We start from the raw sequence: 14,861 nt of genomic DNA on the forward strand, positions 1-14,861 counted from the left end.
AAAAGAAAGTCTTACTCCATCATTCAGGGGTACTTGATTGGCAACAGAAACTTGCTCTGATTGTCGTTGACATTTATTTACTCCTAATATCTTTCCAATGTGAGACTTTTGGGATGCTTGGTTGCAGCAGACTTGCCTGGTAAATCCATTGTTCTTAGAGTTGTTAATATGGGCATGCTCAAAACTATGTAAACAATGGACATTTACCTGGTACAAGTCTGCTGCCACCTAGCGTTTCAAAGTCGCCATTGAATGTCATTTTACACTCCTCCACATCTTTTCTCCACAATTTACATTGCTCACTTAATGTTTCAAATAAAGATCTTGACCAAAAAGCTCTTTGAGTCGCTGGACAATGAAATTTTCTTCTCCTGTCAATGGGCTGTTAGTTTCTGTATTTCAAGTCCGATTTGATGGTACAGTGCCTTTAAACTGTAATGCTACTGATGCATATTTTAATTTTTATACTGTATTAATTGTAATTGTTATGTGACAAGTACACCTTTGACATACTACGGTACGATGCGAGGTTTGTGGATTGTAAATTATATTTAATCAGACACGTACATCCTTTTATCTTCACATCCGTTTATTACATGAGCTAATCCATCAGATGACTCAGTGCTGTTTGCTTTCGACAGATATCAATGTGAAATGCATTAGTGCTGGGCGAATAGTGAAATTTTGATATTCGGATACCGCTGGCCAACTATCCGAAATTAACCGGATATTCGAATAGTTTTTTTTTGCCGCTAGAAGGCGCTATTAAAAAAAAAAATTAAAAAAATAATTAACAAAACATTTTTTTGCCGTTAGAGGGCGCTGTTCGTTTGTGAATGAGATCTTATGGGCGGATTGATATTAGTTTTAGACAGTGTCACTCGGTTCATTCATAAAAATAACCGGATCTAATTTAAAGATGGCGATTTGCTTTTTCTTTTGATCGTGATTGAGCTTACGTGAAGGAAAACTTTCGTAATCTTTGAACAAATTACGTCAGAAATGTCATTGTTTTAACTCTTCACGGAGTTGAGCATAGTTAAATACTTAATTTATGCTGTTTTATGCTGTCTTAATAGAAGTTTCATAAGGATTCAGACAAAACATTCCTATAAGTTGTCGCCCGACGTCCGCGGATATTCGGATATTAAAAGAATATCCGGTTACTTGGTTGTAATTACAGAACTATCCGGTTTATAAATAGCTATTCGCGCCCTATGCGGATATCCGGTTAAGAAAAAAAAGGCATTCGCGGTTACGGATAGGAAAACCTTTTCGCCATTAACCGGATATTCAAATAATTCGCCCAGGCCTAAAATGCATACATATATCAGGCATTCGCGGTTACGGATAGGAAAACCTATTCGCCATTAACCGGATATTCAAATAAATCGCCCAGGCCTAAAATGCATACATATATCAACTGAACACAATTAACATACATTTTGTGTTCAGCTGTTTTGTATAAATTGATATAGATCGGTCATTACTGTCCAGATGCAAAAAATAACTTCCAATTTTTCCTACATAAATGTAGTTCCTCTCTTTTTTATGAGCTCTAAAGCCACATATGTGGCTTTAAAGCTCATAAAAATAAGAGGAATTATTGTTTTGTTAAAATCCTAACTTCAGTCCTCCAATCAACCAGAGGATTTGAAGGATATTTATGGTACCTCTACAACATGTACAATTTGCAAGTTTTACCTTTGCATGGTTAATTGAGAATTGGGTGCAAACTGCATTCAAAATGCGTGGATTTTTAATATGAGGGCTGACATAGCTGGATAGGCCTTGGTGACTAGTGAAATTTACTACTCGACCAGTCACCTTAAGTAATCGCAACTTTGACACTATTTGCGTCTAATTTCTACATGTAATTACCAAGATGCATTGCGGTATGTTTGCCACTGACACAATAGAAGAATTCAGGCTGAAAGGATTGAAGGATGTGTTACTGATGTTTGATTGTGTTTCGTAAGTAAATTATGTTGTCAGGAATGGTCGTGAGGGACACGATTGGTTCACCAAAAATGTAGTGGCGACTGTTTTTGTAGTTTTAGTCATGGCTGCACAATTATGCAGTTGTAAAACGGTAGTCGCGACTCGACTAAGCAATCAATAGTCGCAACTATGACACTAGTCGCATTGGTTGCCCAGGCTTACATCTAGCTGAAGGAGATGCTATGGATTGGGATCATTCATTTCATTTACTTGCTGTAGTCTACCAATCGATGGATTGGTTTTGGAGGATTGAGGCAGTAGTCATCCTTCTTTCACATAAAACACACATGATTTTTTAGTATTAATAAAAAATAAATATAAATGAGTATATAGCACCTTTATCAAGATCAAAGCGCTTTACAGAAAACCTAGAACCTAGAAATAGAAGCTAAACAGAAATTTAAAAGAGGAAGGTTTTTAAAAGTTTTTTGAAAGTCTGTATGGAAGGAGGATCTCCGATGTGAGCTTTGAGTTTGAGGACGGTGGCTTTAAGGTCTATCGGTTGATTTTTGGAGGCACAGTGTGTGAAACTAGACCTAAAAAGTGCTCTGACGAAAAGTATGCAATGGAACAATCAGTTCTGTTCTGTCAACATCTGTTACACATGTTTGTCGATTAGCGGTATGCACTTCTACATAGGAAAGTACTAGGAAAGTGTCAAACAAAGTTCCAAATTAAGAGTTGTTAAGCCTGTAGAGTGTGAAACTATAAATCAATGTGAAATTTTGACTGAGAATACTTTCCTTGTCTGGAGATAGCCTGGAACCGGTTGACTGTAAAGTCCATTGTTATATTATAGCGGTCCATGCATTGTAGCCCTAAGAAGTAATGTAACTTTGCAATGGACTGATTGGATCCCTATCTGTTGTACTTTGCTTTTTAATTGAAAATTTTACTACATGTACATGTACGCTGTTTAATTAACATAAATTAATGCTCTGAAACACAATTTACATGAGGGTTTACCAACAGACTATTGCAGAGCATGTACACTGTACACGGAAGCCGATAAGTACTCTGTTTTTGTAGCTTATTTTCATTTTGATTGAACCATCTGGTCTGCAATTTATGGCTTCTGATGCAGAGAAAAAAAACAATGCTTAGTAAAATCAGCTCGAAATACGTACAATGATGTTATTGGATAGTAACCTACTACACTGCTGACACAAAGTTCTCCACATCAACCATATTCAAAGGCATGCTGTATGCTGAGCAATGGAATTGTCTCCAGCTAGGTGCCTGTTCTACAATGTACTAAAATCGTTCAAAAGGGTGAACGGATTCCAAAGAGTTGTCCCCATTTGTCTGCTTTTGGGTCTCCAACACAAACTCATTGTACGAAGTCAGTCAGCTGGCCAGTCCTTTTTTTTTACATTACGCTTCGCTGGTTTTAACCAAGGCTTTCTGGACTTTAAAACAAGTTGTATCAAACTACAGCGGTCTACAGCACAACTTCAAGCAAGATGGTGGCCTTTAGGGGTGTTATCATGTGTAGATTTTGACTTTTGAATGTCATGGTGGCATTTCTCTTTTGGAATAAACTAGAGTAACTGGTTTCCTGTTTTATTGTGAATTATGAAGAAATGGAAACAAATTGAGTACCAGAGGGTACCTCAGGCGGAGCCAAGGTAGGTTTCTTACATTGGTCATGGTCAGTGTTGTAGCTGGACCAATTTTTGTGGTGGGCTTTAAATCCAACTTTTTAGATGTGCATGTATGTGTAGAATCCACCATTGCTGAAGTGCACTATCTTGGGGAAATCTGTGCTGGGCAGCACACTGTTTTTTGCTTGTAAAATTTGTAAGTTCTGGGCAGGCTCCTTTGGCACCGCCCACCATGGCTACAGTCACTGGTCCTAGTACAACAATACATCATGCACAATGCACACTGGGCTGTGCTAACAAAACATCCATTGACAGGCATGTCTGTACTGTGTACATGAAAGTATGTAACTCACTCTCTCTACTAGACTTACATCTAGGCATTTTGCCTGTGGTCTCCTCCTCAAGGATTTTTATAACCCCCTTGAAAAACTGGTACTGCTCCTACCACAGCCCGTCTTTCCAGTGCTGCTGCTTTGAGTTCAGTGGTATCACAACCTGGCCCACCCAGCGCATCCTTGGTCCACAGAACGATCCCTCACTACGCAAAATAATTTAGTTCATTGACTTGTGTACTAAAGGTTCCGTCTGTCAAATTTGTTTACAGGTACATTTTGTATAAAGCAAAACTCCAAGATCCATGTATGAGCAACATGTTTACTTTACAGCAACAACTGTCCCATACAATACAATTTGCATGTGATAGGAAAATCTCAAAGTCATGATAAGTTTTCAAAGAAAAGAAATAATCTTTGAGAAAAGGTTATAGGTTGTCCAAGTTAACACTAACCGCTTTTTCGACATTGAAAAGTCTGGATTACTGAAAAGTTCTTTTCTTCAATGTGTCATCGTAGAAAACAGCCACAGCCAATGTCGCTTGACTCAGACAGGGCTTAAAGTCTTTAAAGACTTTTTAAAAGTAACTTCAGAGAAATCACAAGAGTCTATAATGTCAATGTACAACTGTAGGATACAAACCAGTGCTTACTACATGTACATGTAGTCCAGCAGTTGTTGATAGGGGCTATACATGTTTACATCTTTTTCGAAATCACTTATTTTCCACTTCAAGTTGTGTTTGTTCTCAACTCGCCTTAGAGAGCCTGACTAATAATGTGCACGCCATGTTTAAACATTTTTGTGCACAGAATTGAAAGATCCTGATTGTGATTGTGATTGTTCATTAAATCTAGCAAATGTCAAGACTTGTCAAACCATTTTAAGAACTTAAACAAAATCTCTGGATGGTAAAACTAACTGATTGATTTGTCTGCTCTAATCCTCTCCAGTTGGGACTCCGGTGGTTACTCCTCATCGGCCTACGACCGCCATGTCCAACAGCAGCAGCAAGGAGGCAAGTCAGTTGCCAACAGAGTTCAGAAGCAGTACTGGGTCACCAAGCAGGCCGTCATCAAGAAGCTGGGTAGAAAAGAGGATGAGTTTGTTGTAGCCGGTGATTCGGAGCTGGATGCAAAACTTGAGGTCAGTTGTTAGGTTTCGTCTCCAAAATGACATTTTTATGTTAGAATTGTTTAGTAGACACTTTGGGACCGTTGCCAGACCTCTCCTAAAAAGCTTCTTTTTTTTTCTTCTTTTTTTAATACCTGGGTTTGTGAAAACATAAATTTGTTAGCCTTTTTTTTAAATGATTTTTAAAATCTGGATGTCAATTTCCAGGCTTCTACTTACTGTACATGACTTGAAAAGCATTTTTGTAAACGCCCATGATTGAGTTTTGGAATCCTTTCTTTAAAAAGGATTTAGGAAAAAATGGAAGTCAGTTGATAGGCATCAGAGTAACGTTTCTCGGATTGTCTAATCCTATATTATTATTCCTGCTCGGAAATATTTGCTCCAGATTCTCAAATTGCAACCAACTTTTAAGATTAAATTTTAATAGGATAATTTGTACAACAACAATAAAAGAATTATAAATCTATCAAATGGTTCTCAAAACCAAAGGTATACTTTGCCTTTGAACAACTGGTGTTTTTGTTGATACTGTTAATGTATGAGGACATTGGTGTCGTTGTTAAAATATTCAAACTGACCTTTGTTTGTTAATTGTTTTACAGGTGTTCCGTTCAATACAGAAAACATGTATGGATCTGCTAAGAATTATTGAGAAATACCAGGATAATCTATGTGGTAAGTGTGAATATTAACCCTAATAAAACCCTGTGCGGAGTTGAATGGTTTTACCAAGATACTTTGTCACTCATAGGGTGCGTTCAATAAGCTTCCACGGGTGGACCCCGGTCTGCCCCCTGTTCCTTAAAATAACATTCCAGGGGTCATCCCCAAGTGCCTGGCTTGTGGAACGGGTCACTTGGGGCTTGCCCAAGGTGCAATGATGTCACCACGAAAAGGCGAGTGATCGTTTGATTAGCTCTTGTCATGGGCTACCCGAATGAGCATCGCAGGGTCGACACAGGGAAGCTAATCAAATGCACCCAGAATAAATCTGTCACTTAATGACTGGTCGGCGCATGAAAGAGTGAAATAAGAATGATTATTTAAAAATTCTATGGATTATAATCAGCTAGCACCCTTTATTAAGAGTGTTCTTTCGATTACACCACAAAAACAATGTCAGTAATTTCATGGTCAATTTATCACCATCTTGTTAGAACTGGTTCTTCCTATCAGGATGTTGAGTGCCAAACAAGGCTTTCTGCCTGCCTGTTCTCACCCATACACTTGATTTGCTTATACGTAGAACAAAATACATTCCATTTGCTTTATTCCACGTACTTCATCTTTTTGGAACTTCTTACCTCCATCCTACAATCTGGCCTGTTCTGAGAGGAATACCAATTCCTACCGTAAGCTCCTCTGAGTTAATTTCAACTATTTTAAATATTGTCCTCTGTGGCAAACTTGCTTGAAAAATAGAACAAAATTAGAGGGTGTTGGCTCTGAAAGAGCCAGTCGTTTTTTCTCTCATTGTTTTGACTAGTGTGCTCTAATAATTGCTAGGAAAGTAGAGAAATGTTGAGAGTGGTGACTTAACGTGGTAAATTATTTCTCAAATTTGACACATCTTTTAACTTTTCTATCATTTACAGCACTCTCCCAGGAAGAGAATGCCATGGGCCGCTTCCTGAAATCACAGAGTTCCCAGGATAAGACAAGAGCTGGGAAGATGATGGCAGCTGTGGGCAAAGCTCAGATTGTGTCTTCAGAACAGAGGTGAGTACCAGACCTCTCAAGCCTGATTCATACTCTCTGCATTTGCGAATGCGTCACAAATTCACAACAAACAATTCGCAACAGTTGAACTGTGTTCGAGATCTGCAAAACATTCCCTGCGAGCCATGTAATGACGAAAATTGTTTCGCATGCGCACTCGTAGGAAGTGTAAACCGGGCTTCGGATCCCTTTGTCAGGTGCACTTGCACAATGCGTAGCACCTCCATACCCCCTATCCTATCCGCCCATATTTGGGGGTCAAAATCATGCACAAACATGCGAACAAGATTTTACTCCCAAAACTATGGAAATGGTATGTGTGCTTTGTTCAGCGTTTTCCCGTTTGCTTACTTAATCGTGTATATTTACTTTGTGAAGCGCTTAGAAACTTATTTTTAGTATAAAGCGCTATATAAATGTAATCATTATTATTATTATTATTATTATTATTATTATTATTATTCCGTGTTGTGTAAGGTGTCTATAGACCCTCTTGTATAACATGAAATACTACCACTGTACGCTGAGGTCATGTTCCCCTTTTTACGCTCAAGAAAAGCTATCGTCCATTGATCTGCAATGTTCTGTGAATTTACAGTTCACCTATGAGGCATACTTGTTTCATTACAAGAAAAATAGTAATAAATATAATTATAGTATCCAGTACAAACAACTCCTGACATCTCAACTTGTTTCCCCTCCTTATCAATCCATTTCTCTTGTCTCACAGGCTAGGCCTACGAGGGCCCCTCGTCCGTCTGTATCAAGAGATTGAGACATTCCGATACCGAGCCATCTCGGACACCTTGATGACGATCAATAGGATGGAAGGATCTCGATTAGAGTACAGAGCAGCCTTACTCTGGATGAAAGACATCTCCAAGGAGCTGGACCCAGACACCTTCAAACAACTTGAGAAATTTAGAAAGGTAAGACAACTTATTTACTGAAACCCTTTTCACACTACTCTATTCCCCGGGGGGATAACCCTCAGGAATAAAGATGGGCCTTTTCACTCTGTGATCGTTTGACCCCCAGTCTTCCCCAGCAATGGGAGACTTTTTGAGTCACTGCCACTAGAGGGCAGCAGACCTACCAGGTAAGGGTGCACAACTACTATAGCAAACAATGGTAAATGCTAACAATTCAAAAATACTCAATAAATATTTAGAAGTCTCTCAGCCTCTTGAAAATTAAATCAGATACATTGTCATACCACTAAACTTCAAATTTCTTCTCAATTTTTGGTAGGTCAGCATTTTGGAATTTTTGCTAATTATCCTAGAAGAAACACTCCCAAAAACTCGTGCACACCGCTTGTTATCCTTGGGGAACTTGTGTCCAGAACGTCCTGTTCCAGAACAGTTTTGTTTATGCTGGCAATGTGTTATGAAAAACAAAATACAGTTTGGCTAAATCTAAAATACAAAATCAAAAACACGCAAAACACAAGGTATTTGCTGTCAGTGACCGTCACTCATGCTTCTCCTATTCATAAGTTGTTGACATTACCTGGTGAAGAGCGCCCTCTCTTGGTGATTGGCAGATAGTCTGAAGTTTCCCATTGGGCATATATATCCCTGGAAATAGCCACCCCTGTTCTCGAGTAGGGGTAAGCAGTAAAACCTTGGGGTATTCTTGAAACGTGCAGCTGGAACCCCATGGATTAGGAACGTAGGCGGGGACAATGTGAAAGTGAGCAGGGGTAGCCATGGGGTAACAAAACTCCCGGGGCCTTCACTGGGCTGTATTTCACAAGGATAAGTGATTGTTAAAAAGGGTTCAAGATAAGTTCCTTCATGCTTGTTGCCATGGTGCTTCCTAACACCCCCCCCCCCCCTCCAAATGGATACTTTCCCATGGAGTTCCGTTATGGCCAAAAGTCTAGTGCACAAAGTTCTGGCGCTGTCGGTCATTGTGTAGGTTTTGGTCTCGGTCATGTCACTTTTGACAAAAACTTGCTTTATCCTTCGGGTTTGGACAGAATGTGAACTCAGATGTCCTGTGTGGTGTTAATGCACGTATAGAACCTAGTAGTACACTTTTCTCTTAGAGAAAGGGCTCGCCGTGGTGTTTCTTGCAGCTTTAAATACCCTTTGTAAACAAATATTTAGTGCTGTTAAGACAGCCTGTTAATAATTAGGTATTAAGTAAGCCAGAGTAGATACCAAAAAACAAAGCCATTCTGTATTCAAAATTCGATAAGAGCGGAGGCCGAGTTTGATTTGGAATGTGGCTGCACTCTATTTTTCTGTATTCGATGAGCGGGTGTAAGAATAAAGTTGACTTACAGCTTAAAGACAGCGCAATGTGTGTAGTTATATGTACATGTACACATTCTTGAATTTAGAAAAAGATAAATTAAAAAACAACTCAATAAATAAAAGCATACATACATCATGTACATAAGCAAATACAATTTCTCACTCAATGTATTTGAATTCATTATCAAAGCCAACAGCGGACGAATCGCCAAATACAGGAAAGGGAAATATAAAACTAATAAATGAATCTCTAAATTTACAGATAAAAGACTAAATTCATAAACGATTAAGAATATACTTTAGAAAAAGATATTTAAAAAAAAAAAAAAAAAAGTTAATAAAAGCACACATATATCATGTACATACATGAAAAAATACAGCGACAAACAAAACAAAGACAGCATTTAGTCTGTTTCCTTAGTAAACCTCAGTTTCATCTAATTTATTTAATATTCAGAAAGAGAACAAGACTTTAACTACGAATGGCAAGAAAACCTTGCCCCTTATTTTGACCCTGCTGGGAAGAAATATCATAACAATCCTCTTCCAGTTCCGTGTTGTATAAATGTAGAATTTTTTCTTCTTCAAAAAGTAGACCTGTTTCCTCTGGCCATATTTTCCCTGTAAATCCTACCAGCAAGAAAGCATTGCATTATTTTTTAATAATCAGTTAAATGCATTAACCACAAATAATGCATACTTAATAAACTTTACACGAACCTGTATTAATTTTTACTTCAATCAACATTAAATGCACTATCACGTACTTCGAAAATGAATACAGTATCAGGCAACCATGTAACCAAAGAAAACAGCTCCCTCTATGTCGCAACTCTCTCAATACATACTGTAATTCTGTTTTCAGAATGTGAATTACCCCCTCTGTTGTCAAATATCGACCAGGTTGACTGACTCTCCGTTAATATCAAGTGGTTTCCTAGACTGCATGTGTTTAGATGATCTTCCCGTCAAGGGAACTCCGCAAACTCCCACAACGGGATATTCACACCGAGCTGGCAACAGCCAATCTCTCTCATTTAACGTCTTTGATTATGAATTGCACAAATCAAGAAATATGGTGGTTTCAGTAACTAGAAGACGTTATTTATTCTAGTCATTGTGAAATCAGCGGTTAGCTGGGAGATTCTGAACCCACAACCTTGTGATTGCAAGCCCTTCAGTCTGACTACTTGACCACGGTGACCATTTCTCAATCCCACTGTCCATTATCACCTTTGACCTTGCATTCATTTGACATGGAGATTCGCCGTCAAATCAGACGTACAAACAAATGCACCCGCTGTATGCAGATGACCGAAAATGCAGCAGCCAAACATCAACTGGACCAATCAAAACACAGATAGAAAGCTTATGCCACCGCTTGTTTATCCAATGAAATCATTGTATCCAATAAAATCACTGGTTCTTTTAATCCTCCAGAATTTGAGTCTGAAAAATGTGATTGTCAGTATACGTTTCTCAAATTCTGTATTCCAATTAATTCTTCCTGCATTATAAACATAATCGCTCCAGATTTTGGCAATATATCAATTTTGAAATACAATTTTCACAGGTTAGTTTTGTTCATTTATATGGAATTTAATTAATCAAACGGTTCCAAAAAGGTGTATTTAAGTCTGATTATTTTACCCTCAGAAAAATCATTAATATTATTGGTATTATTAAAGGCAGTGGACACTATTGGTAATTACTCAAAATATATTTATTTTTAAATACACTGGTCCCAGTGATTAACTTAAGTACACACTCTGAAAAGCATTACCCTGGATATGATTTTTTATAATCAAATTTTGGGGGACCGTAGTAATTCGGAGTGAAATATTTCTCAAAATGCATTATACTATCTTCTTACCATGTAAGTTTTTATTGCCATTTTCAGAGTCATTACCGACCCTTTGATAATATACAGGAGAAACAGTAAACGCTCAGAAAATTAATTGACATGAAGAAGGGGACCAGATAAAATCAAATCCTCATTGATGTAAATTGTACAGAAGGCTCTGTCATTATTATCTTCTGTTTTGGGATCAGTTAGGCCATGTCTAGTATGGGAAATGAAGAATTAATTTTAAATCTAGGTTTATAGGTAGCATCAATCGGCACAGATGGTCTCAATAAAGAGGGTTCTTGTCCCGAAGAGGAGAATAATTATCTTGGTAGAGGAAGGGATAGTCCTTCCCCTTACAACAAATCACTTTGCAATCATCTTTGAAAGAGAGAATAAAACAAACCCCCCTAACAGCAGATGGTTTTACGGAAGTGAGTGGTTGAAATTAACTTAAAGGGATTCTGTACATTTGGTAATTGTTTGTTTCATCGTTGTAGAAACAGTTCACAATAGTAAAACTATCCTGTGAAAATTTCATTCCAAAAAGTGGTAGTGCTTTTGAGATATTGATAACAAAAATTGGAGCAGGCATTTCCACGCAGGAAGAATAATCTGTAAAATACACAATTTGAGAAATGTCTTCAGGTCTCAAATTTGTGGGGATAAAAAGTGATACCTTTTTCCATTTAATAATAATAACAAATTCTTATATAGCGCATTTCACAATAACCGTCCGTCTCAATGCGCTTTACATTAGTCCTCTGGTCATTGTGCCAATAACATCCCTTTATTCTTTCTCAGCTCCATGGGGAGTATACAACCAACCTGGGTTACCGTTTTACAGTGCTCCAAAGGCTTTTTCACAATATCCACCTCTACCCTCTCAGATACCCCTGGGTGACCGCAGTTCTCCGAATCGAAAGGTTTCGCTTCATGCATTACACTATCCAATAGCTGCTGTACTTCTTACTTAGTACTGCCATTAATTTGCAGAGTAATTACCAAACATATAAAACGATGGTACCTGTGGAAGTATTAATTATTCAACACTTAGTTAGGTTTATGACTGTGGTTTTAAACACTGTACTGGGGCCCAGTTTCGTGGCACCTGTATACCCTGATACGCCCTTGTATACGCTGGTATGGTATGCCCTGCTTCACCCGGTTAGGCCCTGCTGAAATACTCATTTTAAGCGCAGAATTATTTGATAAGCAGCAACATGAAATCTACCCCTGGCGCCCTGCTATGCTGTGCTGAAATGCTTTGCGTGCAGAATTCTTTGGTAAACAGCACCATGAAATCAGCCTTAGGCCCCCCTGCTATGCCTCGCTATATGTATGCAATGTTACGCCCTGCTGAAATGTGCACATCGACCCCAGATGTTGGTTATATTTTTTTGAAAATAAAGAAAAATGTTGCATGGTTTTAAATACCAGAGCAATGACTTTAAAATACCCAAACTTCTTGTTTGCTGGTCAAACTCGTTGAGCAGTTTTAACTTAACTTACCCAACATACAATCTGAATTGGCTGGTTTTGTTTTTTAAGAATTTTGTTTCTTGCTCAAAAGTACAACAAATTACCAACATTATCATTAAATTTAATTTAAAGACTTTCAAACCGTGAATCAACCAAAACATTCCCTGCCCTTTAAAAAGCAAATTCAGAAGTCAAATTACAATTTTGGGGCCATCTATGAATCTGTTATTATATTGTGATTTAAAGTACGAGCCGTTGCCTTTCATTCCAAAATCAATCGAGAAATCCCAATCATATGAAAGTTGATCCAATCCAAGCAGGTGCTACTAGTGGGTAACTGATCACTGGAGTCGTGCTTGTTGAAGTTCCCAGAGTCCACCCCTTTCCCTTATCCCTAGCTTAAAGGCACTGGACACTATCGGTAATTACTCAAAATCATTATTAGTAGCATAAAACCTTACTTGGTAACTAGCAATGGAGAGCTCCCTCTGAAGTAATGTAGTTTTTGAGAAAGAAGTAATTTTCCATGAATTTGATTTCAAGACCTCAGAATTAGATTTTGATGCCTCGAAATCAAGTATCTGAAAGCACACAACTTTGTGTGACAAAGGTGTTTTGTCTTCCATTATTATCTCGCAACTTTGACGACCAATTGAGTTCAAATTATCACAGGTTTGTTATTTTATGCATATGTTGAGATACACCAAGTGAAAAAGCTGGTCTTTGACAATTACCAATATTGTCCAGTGTCTTTAAAGACAATTTTTACAAAAACTTGGGGAGGGGGTGTTTAATAATCAACCAGATGGTACCAATTTAATTTCAAACTAACTAGGTTTAAGGCTTATGGCATCAGCCTCTAAGGAAAGTCAACGCTTTGTTCGGAATAACGATCAAGAGTTCCAATTTCTCCATCTGATATATGACCAATTTGTAAAGTTCTTGGGGGATTTGGAATAGTTCATAATAATTAAGAAACGAGTCAACCAATCCTTTTATTGATCCGTCATAAAATCTATTATCGCTGATGAGGCTTAATAATTCCAAGTGCCACGTTGGCATTTTGTTGTTTGGTTTTTCTGACGTCCCTAATTTGCAAACTCTTTAACAAGATGATCATTAAAGTGAATCAGGGAAGAGACCCGGTCCACCTGTAGGCGTTTTTTTCCCCTTCCATAGTCGTCAACCGATTCTGCCGGCGTACCTTCCCTTTAAGATGTTTTAGGGATGAGGTTTTTAATCCCCTTGTGGGCAGCTGGTCTTCTCTTGCTGGCACTTCAACCTCGTCCTACGAAAGGTCAAGAACATCTCCAAGAGAGGGGGAAGGCAGACCAACTGCCCCATCTCAGGTTACCAAGTACTCATCGGAGCGCTCTAAAGTTTTCTAAGATGCTGGCAAAATGAACCAATTGATATTAAGAAGTCAGTTGGGCATGTCGTTCGGGCGAGGAAGCCCTACAAGCTCTTAACGAGCCTCAAAAGAGGACGCCCCTCCTCATCCTCATGCCCAGGTGATATAATTGGATGATCCAGGCGAAGTAAATTTTGCAATTAAGCCCTCGGACCCTGGGGACGTCAAGAGGGTTTTTAAAACCCCCTGATCTTCATTTTGGAATTGTCCACAGGAAGAAAGGGAAAAACAAACAAAAAAACAGAAAATTGAATAACGAAGAATCACTGACTGAGAGCGTGTGGGTGTGATTGTTTGAGGGATATTTATGAAGTAAGAGGTTTATTTATTTACTTCTTAATGAAGAGCTTTTGCCCAAGAAAGGCTGCATGGCTTTTTTCTTTAAATTGTAGGCTTTGAGCAGGAAGTTCTGAAAGTTCCTACATATGTATACATCATCTTGCGTTTAGTCTTCATCAAAAATAAAAGCTGTAATGAAGATAAAACAATGTCATTAAAGCTACAATAAGTGGGATTTTCCTCGTATTTGTATTGTTTAAATGTATACCTGCTATAATAAGTACTGTTGTGCATGTATTGTAATGGACTACATGAAGTCCATGTTAATAATTGTATAAAGTCTAAATTATACGAAACAGTCGGTTACTTGTGTAACTGACTGTTTTAGAAGTTGTATCAAAAGCCATAAGACATTTGCGGTGACACAATGTACATGTAGAGAGATCTCTTTTGAGTGATTGGTGGTTCTGAGACAAACTGATTGACTCAACGATGCAGACTATAACTCTTTCTGTCATCAGGAGCAAATTGCAGACACGTTTCCAAAGTTATTATAGATGCACAGGCTTTAGTAAATTCTTTACATGTACATTAAGTACAAGGCAAATTAAATTGGTGTTAATGTTGTTATTCCTGCCATAATGATTTTACGATCAGTCTATCAAGTCTGCAATTTTCATGACTCTTTTAATTCTTTATTCTCGGGACACATTTTGTAACATGGGTAATCCCCAGCTTCAGAATTTCACCAAATTCTACCTCATTTTCATAAACAATACTAAACA

The 14,861-nt window shown here is 38.1% G+C and overlaps 1 protein-coding gene across 3 annotated transcripts in view; it reads left to right on the plus strand.

Moving 5' to 3' along the window:
• Window positions 1-14,861, plus strand: part of LOC117291219 (islet cell autoantigen 1-like) — a 39,408-nt gene that overhangs the window by 2,794 nt on the left and 21,753 nt on the right. For all 3 annotated transcript variants that reach the window (XM_033772818.1, XM_033772819.1, XM_033772820.1), the window contains exons 3-6: window positions 4,892-5,084; window positions 5,678-5,750; window positions 6,671-6,794; window positions 7,525-7,723. In XM_033772818.1, coding sequence (XP_033628709.1) covers window positions 4,892-5,084; window positions 5,678-5,750; window positions 6,671-6,794; window positions 7,525-7,723 — 589 coding nt within the window. The remainder of the gene's footprint in view (window positions 1-4,891; window positions 5,085-5,677; window positions 5,751-6,670; window positions 6,795-7,524; window positions 7,724-14,861) is intronic.

Source organism: Asterias rubens, chromosome 6 (assembly GCF_902459465.1).
Source record: "Asterias rubens chromosome 6, eAstRub1.3, whole genome shotgun sequence".
Taxonomy (NCBI): domain Eukaryota; kingdom Metazoa; phylum Echinodermata; class Asteroidea; order Forcipulatida; family Asteriidae; genus Asterias; species Asterias rubens.